This window comes from Salmo salar, chromosome ssa03, assembly GCF_905237065.1.
Source record: "Salmo salar chromosome ssa03, Ssal_v3.1, whole genome shotgun sequence".
Taxonomy (NCBI): domain Eukaryota; kingdom Metazoa; phylum Chordata; class Actinopteri; order Salmoniformes; family Salmonidae; genus Salmo; species Salmo salar.
The window spans coordinates 11,485,229-11,503,273 of record NC_059444.1 but is presented as its reverse complement, the minus strand read 5'-3'; the positions used below and the strand labels follow the sequence as shown (position 1 = coordinate 11,503,273).

Below are 18,045 nucleotides of genomic sequence, written 5' to 3'. Positions count from 1 at the left end.
TGTCGCAGCAATATAATCCTGCAGCAACAGGATTTTAACATTTTGTCCATAATGTTGCTTGATCAGTGGTTAGGCTATTAGCTGGACAAAATTAGACTACATGAAAAGTGCAATACTGTTAATATAACCAGGTTTTAGTGCGGGTTTTCAGTGAATTTATGTAAATCACAAAGCTCATCTGCATTTCAAGCAAATTCTCACCAACAAAAGAGTGATCAAATTAAGATCCTACATATGTAGGAAGACAGAAAAAGGGGGAGATAGGGGAGGCCATAGAAATTAGGATACAAAAACAGAAAGAGAGAAAGAGAGATTGATTATGGATAGATAAAAATATAGTTTTTTGGGGGGGAACTCAAATTTAACGGTCAGTCTTCACTGACATTTTCAACCTCTCCTTGACAGAGTCTGTAATACCAACATGTTTCAAACAGACCACCATAGTCCCTGTGCCCAAGAACGCCAAGGTAACCTGCTTCAATGACCACCGACTCGCATCACTCACGTCTGTAGCCATGAAGGGCTTTGAAAGGTTGGTAATGGCTCACATCAACACCATTATCCTAGAAACCCGTGAGAATGTTGTTCATTGACTACAGCTCAGCGTTCAACACCATTGTGCGCTCAAAGTTCTTCTTCAGGATCCAGTTGCAGAGGGAGGTGTTGAGTGCCAGGGTTCCTCCCTTTACAGCTGGATCCTGCACTTCCTGGCGGGCTGTCCCCAGGTGGTAAGAGTAGGTAACAACACATCTACCACGCTGATCCTCAACACGGGGCCCCTCAGGAATGCGTGCTTAGTCCCCTCCTGTACTCCCTGTTCACCCACGGCTTCGTGGCCAAGCCAGACTCCAACACCATCATTAATTTTGCCGATGACACAATGGTGGTAGGCCTATTCACAGACAACGATGAGACAGCCTAGAGGGAGGAGGCCAGAGACCTGGCAGTGTGGTGCCAGAACAACAACCTCTCAATGTGAGAAAGACAAAAGAGATGATTGTGGACTACAAGAAAAGGAGGGCCGAGCACGCCCCCATTCTCATTAACGGGGCTGTAGTGGAGCGGGTCGAGAGCTTCAACTTCCTTGGTGTCCACATCACCTACAGTTGAAGTCGGAAGTTTACATACACTTAGATTGGAGTCATTAAAACTCGTTTTTCAACCACTCCACAAATTTCTTGTTAACAAACTATAGTTTTGGCAAGTTGATTAGGACATCTACTTTGTGCACGTCACAACTCATTTTTCCAACAATTGTTAACAGACAGATTATTTCACTTATAATTAATTGTATCACAATTCCAGTGGGTCAGAAGTTTACATACACTAAGTTGACTGTGCCTTTAAACAACTTGGACAATTCCAGAAAATGATGTCATGGCTTTAGAAGCTTCTGACAGGCCAATTGACATAATTTGAGTCAATTGGAGGTCTACCTGTGGATGTATTTCAAGGCCTACCTTCAAACTCAGTGCCTCTTTGCTTGACATCATGGGAAAATCAAAAGAAATCAGCCAAGACCTCAGAAAAAAAATTGTAAACCTCCACAAGTCTGGTTCATCATTGGGAGCAATTTCCAAACACCTGAAGGTACCACCTTCATCTGTACAAACAATAGTATGCAAGCATAAACACCATGGGACCACGCAGCCGTCATACCGCTCAGGAAGGAGACGCGTTCTGTCTCCTAGAGATGAACATACTTCTGTGCGAAAAGTGCAAATCAATCCAAGAACAACAGCAAAGGACCTTGTGAAGATGCTGGAGGAAACATGTACAAAACAATCTATATCCACAGTAAAACGAGTCCTATGTCGACATAACCTGAAAGGCCGCTCAGCAAGGAAGAAGCCACTGCTCCAAAACCGCCATAAAAAAGCCAGACTACGGTTTGCAACTGCACAGGGGGACAAAGATCTTACTTTTTGGAGAAATGTCCTCTGGTCTGATGAAACAAAAATAGAACTGTTTGGCCATAATGACCATCATTATGTTTGGAGGAAAAAGGGGGAGGCTTGCAAGCCGAAGAACACCATCCCAACCGTGAAGCACGGGGGTGGCAGCATCATGTTGTGGGGGTGCTTTGCTGCAGGAGGGACTGGTGCACTACACAAAATAGATGGCATCATGAGAAGGGAAATTATGTGGATATATTGAAGCAACATCTCAAGACATCAGTCAGGAAGTTAAGGCTTGGTCTCAAATGGGTCTTCCAAATGGATAATGACTCCAGGCATAGTTCCAAAGTTGTGGCAAAATGGCTTAAGGACAACAAAGTCAAGTTATTGGAGTGGCCATCACAAAGCCCTGACCTCAATCCTATAGAAAATCTGTGTGGCAGAACTGAAAAAGTGTGTGCGAGCAAGGAGGCCTCAAACTGACTCAGTTACTCCAGCTCTGTCAAGAGGAATGGGCCAAAATTCACCCAACTTATTGTGGGAAGCTTGTGGAAGGCTACCCGAAACATTTGACCCAAGTTAAACAATTTAAAGGCAATGCTACCAAATACTAGTTGAGTGTATGTAAACTTCTGACCCACTGGGAATGTGATGAAAGAAATAAAAGCCGAAATAAATCATTATCTCTACTATTATTGACATTTCACATTCTTAAAATAAAGTGGTCATCCTAACTGACCTAAAACAGGGAATTTTTACTAGGATTAAATGTCAGGAATTGTGAAAAACTGAGTTTAAATGTATTTGGCTAAGGTGTATGTAAACTTACGACTTCAACTGTACAAACTATCCTGACCTACTTGTTGTGTGTATGTACTAACATGTCAAAAGTTTGGACACACCTACTCATTCAAGGGTTTTTCTTTATTTTTACTATTTTCTACATTGCAGAATAATAGTGAAGACATCAAAACTATAACTGATAGATACACTACATGTTCATGTTTTTAAATGTACACTACCCTTCAAAAGTTTGGGGTCACTTAGAAATGTCCTTGTTTTTCATGAAAACATACATTAAATGAGTTGCAAAATGAATTGAAAATGTACTCAAGACGTTGACAAGGTTATAAAAAATGATTTTTAATTGAAATAATAATTGTGTCCTTCAGACTTTGCTTTCGTCAAATAATCCTCCATTTGCAGCATTTACATCCTTGCAGATCTTTGGCATTTTAGTTGTCAATTTGTTGAGGTAATCTGAAGAGATTTCACCCCATGCTACCTGAGGCACCTCCCATAAATTGGATTGGCTTGATAGGCACTTCTTACCATACGGTCAAGCTGCTCCCACAACAGCTCAATAGGGTTGAGATCCGGTGACTGTGCTGGCCACTCCATTATAGACAGAATACCAGCTGACTGCTTCTTCCCTAAATAGTTATTGCATAGTTTGGAGCTGTGCTTTGGGTCATTGTACTGTTGTAGGAGGAAATTGGCTCCAATTAAATGCTGTCCACAGGGTATGTCATGGTGTTGCAAAATGGAGTGATAGCCTTCCTTCTTCAAGGTCCCTTTTACCTTGTACAAATCTCCTACTTTACCACCACCAAAGCACCCCCAGACCATCACGTTGCCTTCCTGCCTTCCAGGACTTCTATACCAGGCGGTGTCAGAGGAAGGCCCTGACAGATGGCGTCAAGCACTCCTCCAGAATCTTGAAATTTTTTCTGCGTCTCACGAATGTTCTTCTTCGTGATCCGAACACCTCAAACATAGATTTGTCTGTCCACAACAATTTTTTCCAATCTTCCTCTGTCCAGTGTCTTTTTCTTTTTATTGGCCAGTCTGAGATATGTATTTTTCTTTGCAAGTCTGCCTAGAAGGCCAGCATCCCAGAGTCGCCTCTTCACTGTTGACATTGAGACTGGTGTTTTGCGGGTACTATTTCATGAAGCTGCCATTTGGGGACTTGTGAGACATCTGTTTCTCAAACTAGACACTCTAATGTACTTGTCCTCTTGCTCAGTTGTGCACCGGGGCCTCCCACTCCTCTTTCTATTCTGGTTAGGGCCAGTTTGCTCTGTTCTGTGAAGGGAGTAGTACACAGTGTTGTACGAGATCTTCAGTTTCTTGGCAACTTCTCGCATGGAATAGCCTTCATTTCTCAGAACAAGAAAATTATTTGTTTCTGGACATTTTGAGCCTGTAATCGAACCCACAAATGCTGATGCTACAGATACGCAACAAGTCTAAAGAAGGCCAGTTTTATTGCATCTTTAATCAACACAATAGTTTTCATCTGTGCTAACATGATTGCAAAAGGGTTTTATAATGATCAATTAGCCTTTTAAAATGATAAACTTGGATTAGCTAACACAAGGTGCCATTGGAACACAGGAGTGATGGTTGCTGATAATGGGTCTCTGTACGCCTATGTAGATATTCCATAAATAAAATCTGCCGTTTCCAGCTACAATAGTCATTTACAACATTAACAACATCTACACTGTATTCCTGTTATGTTATTTTACTGGACAAATAATTTGCTTTTCTTTCAAAAACAGAGACTGAAAAGATTTGAGACTGAAAAGATTTGGAATGGGTCCTCAGATCCTCAAAAGGTTCTACGCTGCACCATCAAGAGCATCCTGACTGGTCGCATCACCACCTGGTATGGCAACTGCTCGGCATCCAACCTCAAGGCGCTATAGAGGGTAGTGTGTACGGCCCAGTACATCACTGGGGCCAAGCTTCCTGCCTTCCAGGACTTCTATACCAGGCGGTGTCAGAGGAAGGCCCTAAACATTGTCAAAGACTCCAGCCACTGTTTACTCTGCTACTGCACGGCAAGCGGTACCGGAGCGCCAAGTCTAGATCCAAAAGGATCCTTAACAACTGCTACCCCCAAGCCATAAGACTGCTGAACAGTTAAACCCAGACTATTTGCACTGACTGATTATCTATGCATAGTGACTTTACCCCTACCTACATGTAGATATGACCTTAAATACCTCGACTAACCTGCACCCCCGCACAATGACTCTGTACCAGTACCCCCTGTATATAGCCTCGCTATTGTTATTGTGTTACTTTTTTTACTTTAGTTTATTTAGCTTATATATTTTCTTACTCTGCATTGCTGTTTAAGGGCTCGTAAGTAAGCATTTCACGGTAAGGTCTAAACCTGTTGTATTCAGCGCATGTGACAAATACATTTTGATTTGATGGCCACTCTTTTTGACATTACACCAGTTTATAGGTGATAATATGGTGCTGTCACTGTGACGTCATAGCAATTTGATGTGCTTTTATCAGAGTTATTGACACAAATCGTCGTAACACACACTGGTTTGTCCCGTTGTGCGAAGCAGTAGTCTTTCGGTGCGTACTGAAAGCTAGGGAATGGGGACTCATTTGTTGCTGAGAATGTTGCAGAACAGAGTCCCCATTCCCTAGCTTTCAGTACGCAGCGAAAGGACTACTCTGCTTTTGAATGTTATTTCTGTGGGAATCCCTCATCTCCACTTTGAAGGCTTCACATATGGAACCAACGGGACAAACCAGTGTGTGTTACAACGACTTGCAACCATTACTCTGATAAAAGCACATGAAAGCGCTTTGACATCACAGTGACGGCACCATCATGTCACCTATAAACTGGTGTAATGTCAAAAAGTGCAGCCATGAAATCAGAATTGCCCCTCAAAAAAACAAGGTGAGTTACTGCAGAGGCAGCTATGTTCGCTCTACCGCTTTCATGTAGACTGGACTACACCCATGTATAACAGGGGTGGTTAGGCCAACTACTGTATGCTTGATGACTATCCTTGTCTAAGACTTGAAGACTTGTGTTAGCTCCTAAGAGTGTTTTGGCATGAAGGAGACCCGGGCTTGAATCCTGGTCGGACTTACACAGGTGTTGCAGCGGCGGACCAGAATGAAATGTGCCACAGCTTCATCAAAAGGTGATGTGCAACCTTGACTAAGATCTGAAGACTTTTGTTAGATCCCCAAGCTGAGCAAGAAACGTGCAACAGCTTCATCAAAGGGGAGCCTTCATAACGGGGTGTGTTGCTGAAACTCGACAAGTACCACAAAGCAGCTGTCTGGCCCGAGTGGTCGGGGTCGGCGAGACGTGCCAAGATGCAACCACATCCTGCCTTTTCCCCTCTATGGAGGATGTATAAAGAGATATTAGAGGGTTTCATTGTGCAGTTGGTCCACCAACATCAAAGACCACTGACTGAATCATCTAAACTGCCTGTTATGTGATTCCCTTCATAGGATAAATAAGTGGCGGTCAGTTGGTTCATTCTGTTCACATACACGAGTTATTAGGGAGGTGTTCATGACAGTCACCTGACCCCGACAGACTCTGGTAGGTGAATTACTTAGGGCCCAGAGTATTTCAGAGTCAGGTCATGTGGTCAGGAAAAGCATCATTTACAGGAAAGGTAAATTGTGATGAAAGCAGAACTGAGCAGTTGGCCAAAGACTTGTTTTGTGTTTGCAAAATGTGCTGCACAATATAGTGTTATGAGTCATCGTGACAAGATATGCGATGAGGTTTAGACACAAAATTGTTTCACTTCTTGTAGTAAGGAGTTGTAGTGTTTGAACTGAACCGAGAACAGAAAGGACCCTAATACTACCCGATTTTAAATGCACAGCTATGTGGGTCAGGAGATATTTCACCATGTCAACAGTCAACGGTGGCGTGGATGACGCATTTCTGGCTTCTGAAAATGAACTCAGAGAGACAGATCGCAACATACTTTTCCAGATGACAGGCCTTTTTTTCAGGCAGACTGAGGTTTTCTTTTATTCGCAGCCAGACACAGTCGGTCTTAATGCTTCGGCCATATGCTGGGAGCCTGGGAGGACAACAGGCCTCAGTGTGGACTCAGCCCGCTGTCCTCTCTCTCAGTCCTCTCTCCTCTCCATCTCGTTCCCTCTCTCCGGCCCACAAACCAGCCTCTGTCAGAGACCCATCAGTAGCACCCACTAAATCAAATCTAACTTTATTTATAGAGCACATTTCTTACACAGGATTAATTTCAAAGTCCTTAACAAATCAAATAATAAAAGGTGAGACATAACACACAATACGTTTCCTAACACTAACAAATTAAAACAGTAAAAATTATATAAAATAACAGTGAACCTGAGAGACGCATAAAAAACTAGGGCAGGCCTGGGCATCCGTCCCCATAGCCCACCTCCGTCCACCAGCCACCTCACACTGCCCCTTTCTCTCGCCTTAAACCCCCCTCTCCACCACTACCATCATGCCTCAATGAAGACGTGACATAACTGGTCAAACCTATACATTACACCAAACTGAGTGAAGGAAGCTAACTGGAGGGCTGGCCATTGTGATCTTATAAATCAGTTTTATGTAATTAACGAGCTCCCGAGTGGCGCAGTGGTCTAAGGAACTGCATCTCAGTGCTAGAGGGTCACTACAGACACCCTGGAATCCAGGCTGTATCACAACCAGCTGTGATTGGGAGTCCCATAGGGCGGCGCACAATTGGCCCAGCATCGTCCGGGTTTGGCCGGTGTAGGCCGTCATTGAAAATAAGAATTTGTTCTTAACTGACTTGCCTAGTTAAATTATAATGGGCCATGCTATGTACCAGTTCATTTAAAGGATAGTGCAGTAGCCATGCACCAAAACTCAGTAAATGTACTCTAACATGGGGCCGGGAGTTTTTCCTGTTCAGGTCATGTGGTCAGGAAAGAACTCTGAGCCCTGAGTGACTATATCACATAAACAAGCGTTTGACTTCTGAGAAAGAAGAGCTTATAGTAAAAGCTAATAAATATTATCTGGAGTGCCTTGGAGTTTAAATCTACTGCCAATGTATAGGGCGGCTGGATACCAATGTAAAAAAAAACTAAGCAATCAATTATTAATGTTATATATGTATACACTCACCAGACAGTTTATTAGGTACGCCGATCTAGTACCGGGTTGGACCCCCCTTTGTCTCCAGAACAGCCTGAATTCTTCAGAGAATTCTACAAGGTGTCGGAAACAATCCACAGGGATGTTGGTCCATGCTGACGCGATGGCATCATGCAGTTGCTGCAGATTGGACGGCGGTACATTCATGCTGCTAACAGCCCGTTCCATCTCATCCCAGAGATGGTCTATTGGGTAGAGGTCTGGGGACTGACCAGGACACATGCAATGTTTTTCCCACTCCTCAGTTGTCCAGTGTTGGTGATCGTGTGCCCGCTGGAGCAGCTTCTTGTTGTTTTTAGCTAATCGGAGTGGAACCCGGTGTGGTCGTCTGCTGCAATAGCTAATCTGTGACAAGGACCGATGAGTTGTGCATTCTGAGACGTCGTTCTGCACACCACTGTTGTACTGCACCATTACTCGTCTGTTAGCTTGCATGATTCTTGCCATGTTTTTTGTTTGTTGCACCATTCTCACCATAGACACTGTCGTGCTTGAAAAGCCCAGGGAGGCGGTTTCTGAGATACTGTATCCGGCGCGCCTGGCACCGCTGATCATGCCACACTCAAAGTGACTTAGGTCACTGGTTTTGCCCATTCTAGCGTTCAATCTAACAGTAACTGAATGCCTCGATGCCTGCTTTATACAGCAAGCCACGGCCAATTACTTACTGTCTGTAAGAGCGATCCAAATGTCTCACTCCTACAGACAGTGAGTCACGTGGCTGTGGCTTGCTGTATAAAGCAGGCATCGAGGCATTCAGTTACTGTTAGATTGAACATTAGAATTGGCTGAAACGGCCGACCTCCTGGGCTTTTCAAGGACAACAGTGTCTAGGGTTTACAGAGAATGGTGAAACAAACAAAAAACATCCAGTCAGCGGCAGTCCTGTGGGTGAAAACAGCTCGTTGATGAGAGGTGGAAGGAGAACGGTAAGAATCGTGCAAGCTAACAGGCGGGCCACAAACAGGCAAATAACGTCACAGTACAACAGTGGTGTGCAGAAGGCGTCTCAGGATGCACAACTCGTCGGTCCTTGTTAAGGACGGGCAATTGCAGCAGACGACCACACAGGGTTCCACTCCTATCAGCTAAAAACAAGAAGAAGCGGCTCAAGTGGGCACACGATCACCAACACTGGACAATAGAGGAGTGGAAAAACATTACCTGGTTCAACGAATCCCGGTTCCTGGTGTGTCATGCTGATGGCAGTCAGGATTTAGCGTAAGCAGCATGAGTCCATGGCCCATCCTGCCTGGCGTCAACGGTACAGGCTGGTGGTGTAATGGTGTGGAGTCCATGGCCCCATCCTGCCTGGCGTCAACGGTACAGGCTGCTGGTGTAATGGTGTGGAGTCCATGGCCCCATCCTGCCTGGTGTCAACGGTACAGGCTGGTGGTGTAATGGTGTGGAGTCCATGGCCCCATCCTGCCTGGCGTCAACGGTACAGGCTGGTGGTGTAGAGTCCATGGCCCCATCCTGCCTGGCGTCAACGGTACAGGCTGCTGGTTTAATGGTGTGGGGAATGTTTTCCTGGCACACGTTAGGTCCCTTGATACCAATTGAGAAATGTTTCCATGCCCCAAAGAATTCAGGCTGTTCTGGAGGCAAAGGGGGGATCCGACCCGGTACTAGATAGGTGTATCTAATAAATTAGCCACTGAGTGTATATTGTTTTATGTTATATTATTTCCATTGATGTTATAAGCTTTGATTATTTCCTCCTTGCATTTGGTTTTTCATCTTAACCGTGACACTTAGGAGGAAAACAAATCGGGTCTACGGGAGTCATGTTCAGTAGGCACAAAGCGGAGGAAAGTGAGTGAAACAGGGAGGTACTCTCTGAAACGTTGTTTCCAAATGAACGCAACCCAGACTATGAAAGTACGTTTGACTTAGTCTGGCTGGAAGAAAGTAAATGGTTCTGAAGTATCTGCAAGCTCACGTCTCCCCCCTCTCACACAACAGAGGGAGTCACAAGCAGTCACACAAACACACTTCCCTTTGGTTGTTTGTGTTAGTCTGTCCTCCACACTTGGGCCTGATGGCCAGAGAGAGAGACAGAAAGAGACAGACAACAGCAAATCACCCCAGTTTCAATACTGGGCTGTGGGTCAGCCTCCTGCCCGGACTGACAGAGCGTGTGGATGAGAGAGAGAGAGAGAGAGAGAGAGAGAGAGAGAGAGAGAGAGAGAGAGAGAGAGAGGGAGACAGAGCATGTGGGTGAGAGAGAGAGAGAGACAAGCGTGTGGGCGAGAGAGAGAGAGAGGGAGAGAGAGAGGGAGAGAAAGAGTGAGAGAGGCCTCCACCTTCAGCCTGTTAGTCTGATTTCTTCTAATAGAGACGTGAGGGGAAGACCTGTACTGATCACCTAGGAATCATCCAGAAGGAAAAATGGACACACTAAAGCAATAAGCACCGTGATCTACAACATTTATGTCAGGATGTGGACAGCTGATGAGTAGATTGGGGAAATTTACACAAATCCCCTCCACTGAATTCACAGTAAAACAATTATTTTTCTCACGCTCATCATCAGTTCATCAACTGGCTTAATGGGGGAATTAGAATTTACAAATGCGGCACAATTTCTTGAAACTATAAAAATAACAGTCGAGTCTGCTGAGTTTGACGCCCTCCCCACCACAAATACACTCGCACCTCAGGATCCCTGTCCTCTGGGCCCGATACAGGGAAAACACAACACGGATTTCACACGAAGGAGTGGATTAACTAACACTGGACAGGACTGCTGTATAACTGACTGAAGAGTGAAGTCTTATGTGCTGTCAATTGACTCAACACACACACACACAAAATGAGGACATGCACAAATATGTCCAACTTAGGCATACTGTGTATATATATACACATTTGAATTGCCTATAATTGCATATACTTGTCTGTAATTGCTTTAGTGACATCAAAGCAGAATTTGAAGGAATAAACCACCCTCTTTCAGTAAGCCACTTTACATTCCGCTATGCAATAATTATCCTCTCATGACGTAGTTTACAATATCAAACAAAAGGTGGATGACCAATGTTTTGAGTGGGGCCCACACCCATGGGAAACTATGCAAACAGTCACGTGTGTTTGGTTTCTGGGCTAGGAATGTGTATGTTAGTAATGTGTAGTCTTGTTGAGTTAACTCATTTTACAGAGTCATGTGTTGTGTCTGACCAACTTTGGCAAAAGGCATACTGAGATAAACATCAAGCATACAGTAGAGGTAAGGGCCATCAACTAGATTCAGTCGTGGGCCATTCTTTTCTTGAGAAGATGGTCGGGGGGCAGGAACATCATTACAAATAATGTGTAGACTGAAAACTGACCGCAAGAAGCCCAAACAGATATAATGTTTAACTAAAATGTCATCATTTCAAACCTTACTTACATTTGTATATGATCGCGTGTCTCCCTATTATGTGTGGGAATACTTGGGAACAGATTTCTGAAATTAAAAAGCTGATTTGCTGGTGTTTTTACAGTCATTTATGTCCCCCAAACAATAAGATTTTTTGGCCTCAGAAAACTTTGGGGGCCAGGTTCGGGAACTCTGGTTTAGTCTGTTTGCACAGATGTAAACACACAGCCGCCTCCAAATATACAGTGCACATACAAAAGGTCTCACACTGAGGTCTGTCTGACACAGAAACATTCACATGTTCACGTTCACACACACACGCACGCACGCACACACAAAGTTTGCACACACATTCAACCCAACACCTGAGAAACTTTGAGCTTGAGTTTCATGCACATATCTCCGGTTATGTTTTCCCCCATAAAACCCTACACAAATACAAACTCTTCAAGACACATACTCTGTTCCAAAGTCCACACTAGTACAATTAAGTAACATATTGGGCATGCATTCTAAGTAGTATCTTTGTATGGCATTGGAAAGACAGAGACACTGTATAAACATCCCTAAGGGTCCCAGTAAACAGTAAACATTTATTTTCTAAGAGGCTGATCAAAGGGAGTCAGTTAAAACTTTACCATCTCCTCTTAAGAAGATTAACAAGCCAGCTTGCCACAATCCCAGCTCATGTTTTCAGACTCAACCAATGCAAATCAATTTATAACATTTTTGACATGCGTTTTTCTGGATTTTTTTGTTGATATTCTGTCTCTCACTGTTGAAATAAACCTACCATTAAAATTATAGACTGATCATTTCTTTGTCAGTGGGCAAACGTACAAAATCAGCAGGGGATCAAATACTTTTTTCCCTCACTGTATCCCTCAACTAGCTTACATGTAGTGATAGTATTCCACTAATGTCCCCATAAGAGAACCCTTTTTGGTTCTCTCTCTCTCTCTCTCTCTCTCTCTCTCTCTCTCTAACTGGAGAAACACGATGCCGTTTATTAATGAAAGAGACTACTGCCTAATCTAACAAAACACGGACGCAAAACAGGAAAACTCTGTTCTCCTTTTCCTGTCGATGAAATTCTATCGGCTTTGCCAAACAGAAGACAGACCTGGATAGCATAGTTCCTTCCTATTGACACGTTAGTTCATTGTTATGGTTCAAATCAGTATTAACAATGATTTGTTAGTAAAGTTGTCATCATTTGTTCAGTTCCTACAAAGGCGTTTAGGGTCGAGGTTTGGGGACGAGGACGGATGCAGATTTGAGTAGTGGTGCTAAATTCCCCCCAAAATGTATCAAAAATATGAATACAAGTGTAAAATGTACCACCTACTTCAATTTTGAGAGAAGCATCAGTATGCTGAATACAACCAGATAGGTTTGACGGTATCCTTGCTAGTCTTAAACAGTGTGGGTGGAATAATGTGTGCGTACCTACGTCAGATATACACCAAGCTTTCCATTTTGTATCTGTACAGTGTCTGTATCTTCATCATTGTGTTTACTTGCGGGTACTGCACCCTCCATTGGTTCGTTTCAGCATACCCTTTTCCACAGAGTTGGTGTGGCAGTATGTGTGCCTGCATCTGCGTGCGCACACGAGGGAAGGACAATTCAACACTCCTCAGAACTGTCTTATCTTGTATTTTCTTCCTGAACGTCTACACATCTGTGGTGATAGGAAGTGGGGGCCGTAAGGGGCCGTATGTGGGCCAGCCTGACGTCAATGGATCTGGACAGACCCACCAAACAGGAAACCAAAACATCCCCCTTTCCCTTCATCTCTTCTTCCTTCACCTTTCCATCCTCCAGCTGGGCAGACCAGAGAAACCACTTCTCATGTCTTTTACTTTTTCTCTTTTCAGAATTGTTTTTTATCTCATCTCTCTCTTTGATTGTGACATCGGAGCGAGGGAAGTTTTGTGTTGTTGTTTAGTCATCACGGTTCATTTCCTGTGATTACGACACTGCACCCTTCAGCTGTGAGGGTAGCAAACCTGGGTTCAAAAAGTTTATTTTCTTTTAAATTAACATATACTTGAGCCAGTCTGGAGTGTTAGACGGGCAGTGTTTGCACTTTTGGAATGATTCCATTGGTTCCATTGAGCCAGGGAAGCTCAATGAAATCACACAGTGTTTGAAAGGAAAACGACTACAATTTGAACCCGGGTCTGGAGGGCAGCTTGTTTTTATGTCCAGTGTCCACGTTTTTTGTGTTCCATCCCTCCCCTTTGGCTCTGTCTTATTTGCCTGTCAGTCTGTAAAAACTTAATTTCAGTGATTCCTCATTAGCGTAACTGTGACTACGGGGATGGGTTAAGTATAGAGTGTTTGGATTGTTGGAGTGGGCATCATCAGAGAGCTCACCTGACTGACAGACTCTGGTGACGGGAGGCTGGGGGCCAGCAGGGGATCTCCTAAAAAGGGGGAGAGGAGGAGAGAAACATGGGATCTGGATTAAAAGGACTGCGCACACAAACACACACTGTCTCTCGCCCTCTTTCGTGTACACTTCTTCTTAAATATTTACCTTGATGGCATCTGAATGGAGTTCCTTATCATTCATTACTATGAGCTCTTAGGTAACCCTCATATCCACATGTCTGTGGTCAATATTGACTCAAGGTCTGAAGGACATACAACAGTCAATGACCTGTGAGTCAAACTCTGCCTTTAAAACTGATTTTAAAACCTATACTACAATAGGTTTTAAAGGCAGAGTTTGAATCACAGGTCATTGTTTTCAACAGGTAATAGCTTAAGTATTGAGTATTTTAGGATTTAGTATTCATTGATACAATCACTTTGCCTTGCATACAGACAGTGGTTGTTTAAGACCCCTATCTTATTGTATGTGAAGTTTTTAAATATATCTACCTGATATTACTGTGTATCTATACTGAACAAAAATATAAACGCAACATGTAAGTGTTGGTACCATGTTTCATGAGCTGAAATAAAAGATCCCAGAAATGTTCCATATACACAAAAAAGTTTATTTCTCTCATTTTGTGCAAAAATTTGTTTACATCCATGTCAGTGAGCATTTCTCCCTTTGCCAAGATAATCCATCCACCTGACAGGTGTGGCATATCAAGAAGCTGATTAAACAGCCTGATCATTACACATGTGCACCTTGTGCTGGGGATCATAAAAGGCCACTCTAAAATGTGAAGTTTTGTCACACAACACAATGCCAAGTTTTGAGAGAGTATGCAATTGGCATGCCACCAGAGCTGTTGCCAGATAATTGAATGTTAATTTCTCTACCATAACGTCATTTTAGAGAATTTGGCAGTACATCCAACTGGCCTCACAACTGCAGACCACGTGTGACCACGCCAGCCTAGGACCTTCACATCCAGCTTCTTCACCTGCAGGATGGACTGAGACCAGGACACAGCTGATGAAACGGAGGAGTATTTATTTCTGCCCTTATGTCCTTTTATGGGGAAAAAACGTATTCTGATTGGCTGGGCCTTTGGCCTCCCAGGCCCATCCATGGCTGTGCCCCTGCCCCCCGGTCATGTGAAATCCATAGATTAGGGCCTAATTAATTGATTTAAATTGACAGATTTCCTTATATGAGCTGTAACTCAGTAAAATAGTTGAAATTGTTGCGTTTATAATTTTGTTCAGTATATCATACACTTCCCATACACACTCTACAATAGACACTGAGTGTACAAAACATTTGGAACACCTTCCTATTATTGAGTTACACCCCCTTTTGCCCTCTACCACACACCGTTCAAAGGCATTTTAATCTTTTGTCTTGCCCATTCACCCTCTGAATGGCACACACACAATCCATGTCCCAATTGTCTCAAGGCTTAAAAATCCTTCTTTAACCTGTCTCCTCCCCTTCATCTATACTGACTGAAGTGGATTTAACAAGTGACATCAATAAGGGATCATAGTTTTCACCTGGATTTACCTGGTCAGTGTATGGCATGGAAAGAGCAGGTGTTCCTAATGTTTTGGCCACTCAGTGTATTTACAGTAATATCATATCTGTAGATATGCTTTAACAGTTCATACCTACATACGTCATAACTACTTGGATATCAACATTACAAGTACAACAGTACACATGCTTGGCAGCGATACAAACTAAGACCCGTTTTGTACAATCAATCCTCATGAAATAAATGAAGAAATAGCTTAAAGTAATATGTTGTGTTGAATCATTCCTTGTAAAATAAGACATGGCTTGAGTTCCACCGTAAAGTATGGTGGTGTGGCGTCTCAGCATGAAATCAACTGGACCCAAGTGCCTCCAAGTGGTTGGCTGAAGCCTTAACACCCAAATGGTTCATTCTGTGGCACACCGGTGACACCAAGTGACGCGTGTTGGTGATGTATATACATTTTAGTACAGGTGCACAATCACACCCCTATGACAAAACAACAACTGTAGGGACACTTACTTGGAGGTACATTGTACATTGGTCAAGGTGGTGAAGTTGTTCCGTACCGTGCGGAGACTGGCAAGAACCTAAAGCCAGAGCACATCTAACGTTCACTTACACGTGATCATTCCATGGTCCTTTTTTTAGAATACAAACCATACGTTTCTTAAAATGTATTTCCATGTAGAGTCACAAATAGAGAACATATTTACCTGAGCAAAGGGGGTCACGATCAGGTCTTCTCCATGCCTGAAGAAAAGCAATCAAAATGGGATAAACAGTGATTCAAATATAAACCCTGAAAAATCCCTCAAAATAAATGTCTTTGCCAATAAAAGCCATTGGTTGGATAGTAATAAAATGTGATTACTATACAACCAACCACTTTTCCCTGGGTTCAACAAGCTTGAGTGATATGATTGAGCTAAGCATATACGCATTGGAACAAGTTGCAAATCTTTTCCAATACAGTATATTTGTCAGGATGTGTCAAGCTGACTCACAGTTCTCCGACGATAGAGGAGTTCCGGGACAACTCGCGAGACTTGGGCGACAGGTCGTAGTCCGAGTCGGAGCGGTAGAGGAAGGACTCTCGGCGCTGCCCGTGGGCCCCCAGGTTGGGGTGTAGGACCAGGCCGGAGCCAGGGGACGCCTGGAGACCCGAGGGGCTGCAGCACGCAGACGGGCCATTCTCCACATCGAAGCTAGGACATGGGAGAAAGAGAAATATACCTATTTTAGGCTTACACACAGCAGAGACTCACAGAGTAAAGTAGAGTAAAATTGTCCACCCCGGAGTGGTAATTTGTCTTGGGTTACTTATCCAATCAAGCCAGGACAAAATAATAACTTAACCAATCAGGTCATGACAAAATAACGACTTAGCCAATCAGGCCATGAAAAATGAGATTGCCAGTAGTCTGATCAGATATATTGGCTGTGTTGTTCTATGGGTCAAGGATCTTTTCACTACTACAGCATCGTTGTTGGGCCTATACTTCATAACAATATATGATATTTATATAGCTCTTTTCAAGGACCCAAAGGTCTGTGAGGTAGAGACATATACAGTATAACACTGTTTCTTTACTCTATTCTATTCAATGGTCTGAGGATTCAGTTGTGGGGACTGGGTAGGCAGATGAATTATGGGGATTGTCCATTGTGACTGGATGGACTCAGCACCCATCTCAATATTTGCCCAGCAGTATTCACCCCCACTGGAATCCCTATGTGTAGGATTATCCATATCCCACGGAGGCATTTCCTACTCCCCCCCCCCCCCACCTCTCAGAAACCATGAGATCAGATCCACATAATAAGTGTAAGAACACACAAACCTACAACCCGATGCACACTCAAAACCCACAGACACACGCACGGACACATCCACAGCACGCTCTTCATTTTACACTAAACCACAGCATGTTAGTACAGTACATCTGCTGTAAATGTGTAAAGTATTCAGATTCACATTGAAAACACACAGAGGAATACATTAGTTCAAATGTCCACCAACGTAGTTGATTTTTCCTTATTGTGCAAAGGGGATCCTGTCTGAAATAACACAATAAGGATTCATATTTTCCTGAAAATCTACCAAGTTTCAATATTAGGAATAATTCATATGTATCCCGAAGAAGTTGTCCCGGGAAATACCGCAAAAATCGGAAGCGCCCATTTAAAGTGTTTAAAACAAAGATATAGTCACTATGCCAGGGTTGTCCTCAGATAAGAGGGGCGCTGCGCCACTATGAAAAGGCTTCAGAGCAAATCAAACGGATATTTAGTAATGATAGGGTAACTGTCTTTGAACGCCGATGACATTGTTGTGAAGTGCGAAATAGGCCGTTGATGTTCCTCAGTTAATTCAGCGCGTTTCAGATGTAGGCTATTTGGAAAAACAGAGCGCCCACAGGACGCTCATAGCGTTGTCGAATCATACAAACTTTGTAAAAACACTCAAACAAAAGTCAAATTACCCAAGTTGCTAAGCTTGCTAGAAAACCTCCAGCGAATGACAGAAGATCTCCTATATTTGGCTAAATGGAGTTGATGATTATACAGATCAGCTCATGAATAAAGGGGAGATGAAGTGTGAACCTAGTTTAAATATCAAGGCATCTTAACGGGGCAAACACTGTTAAAAAATATCCAGATGTATTATCTCATACAGCATGTTGATCACCGAAGCTCTCATATCGGCAGCAATACGAGACAGCGCAGAGAAGCGGGTTAACGTTACAGCGGTTCGACAGGAGTAGGCAAGAGATGTGCTTTGATCATGCTGCCTATGGATTACAGAATAAAGTTAGGAATTTTCATGCGAGACCGGAGTCAGGTATTGTGGTTTCAGTGGGATAGGGGACTGGATATAAAACA

General features: G+C 43.4%; 1 protein-coding gene across 3 annotated transcripts in view; it reads right to left on the bottom strand.

Annotated features, from left to right (window-relative positions):
• Positions 1-18,045, bottom strand: part of LOC106598452 (cAMP-specific 3',5'-cyclic phosphodiesterase 4B) — a 95,631-nt gene that overhangs the window by 29,890 nt on the left and 47,696 nt on the right. For 2 of the 3 annotated variants that reach the window (XM_014189494.2, XM_014189500.2), the window contains 4 exons: positions 16,167-16,367; positions 15,876-15,912; positions 15,682-15,749; positions 13,619-13,668 (listed from right to left, as the gene is read on the bottom strand). In XM_014189494.2, the coding sequence (XP_014044969.1) occupies positions 13,619-13,668; positions 15,682-15,749; positions 15,876-15,912; positions 16,167-16,367 (356 nt within the window). Of the gene's footprint in view, positions 1-12,584; positions 12,718-13,618; positions 13,669-15,681; positions 15,750-15,875; positions 15,913-16,166; positions 16,368-18,045 lie in introns of those variants that run through there. The other variant, XM_045714497.1, reaches the window with a different exon arrangement.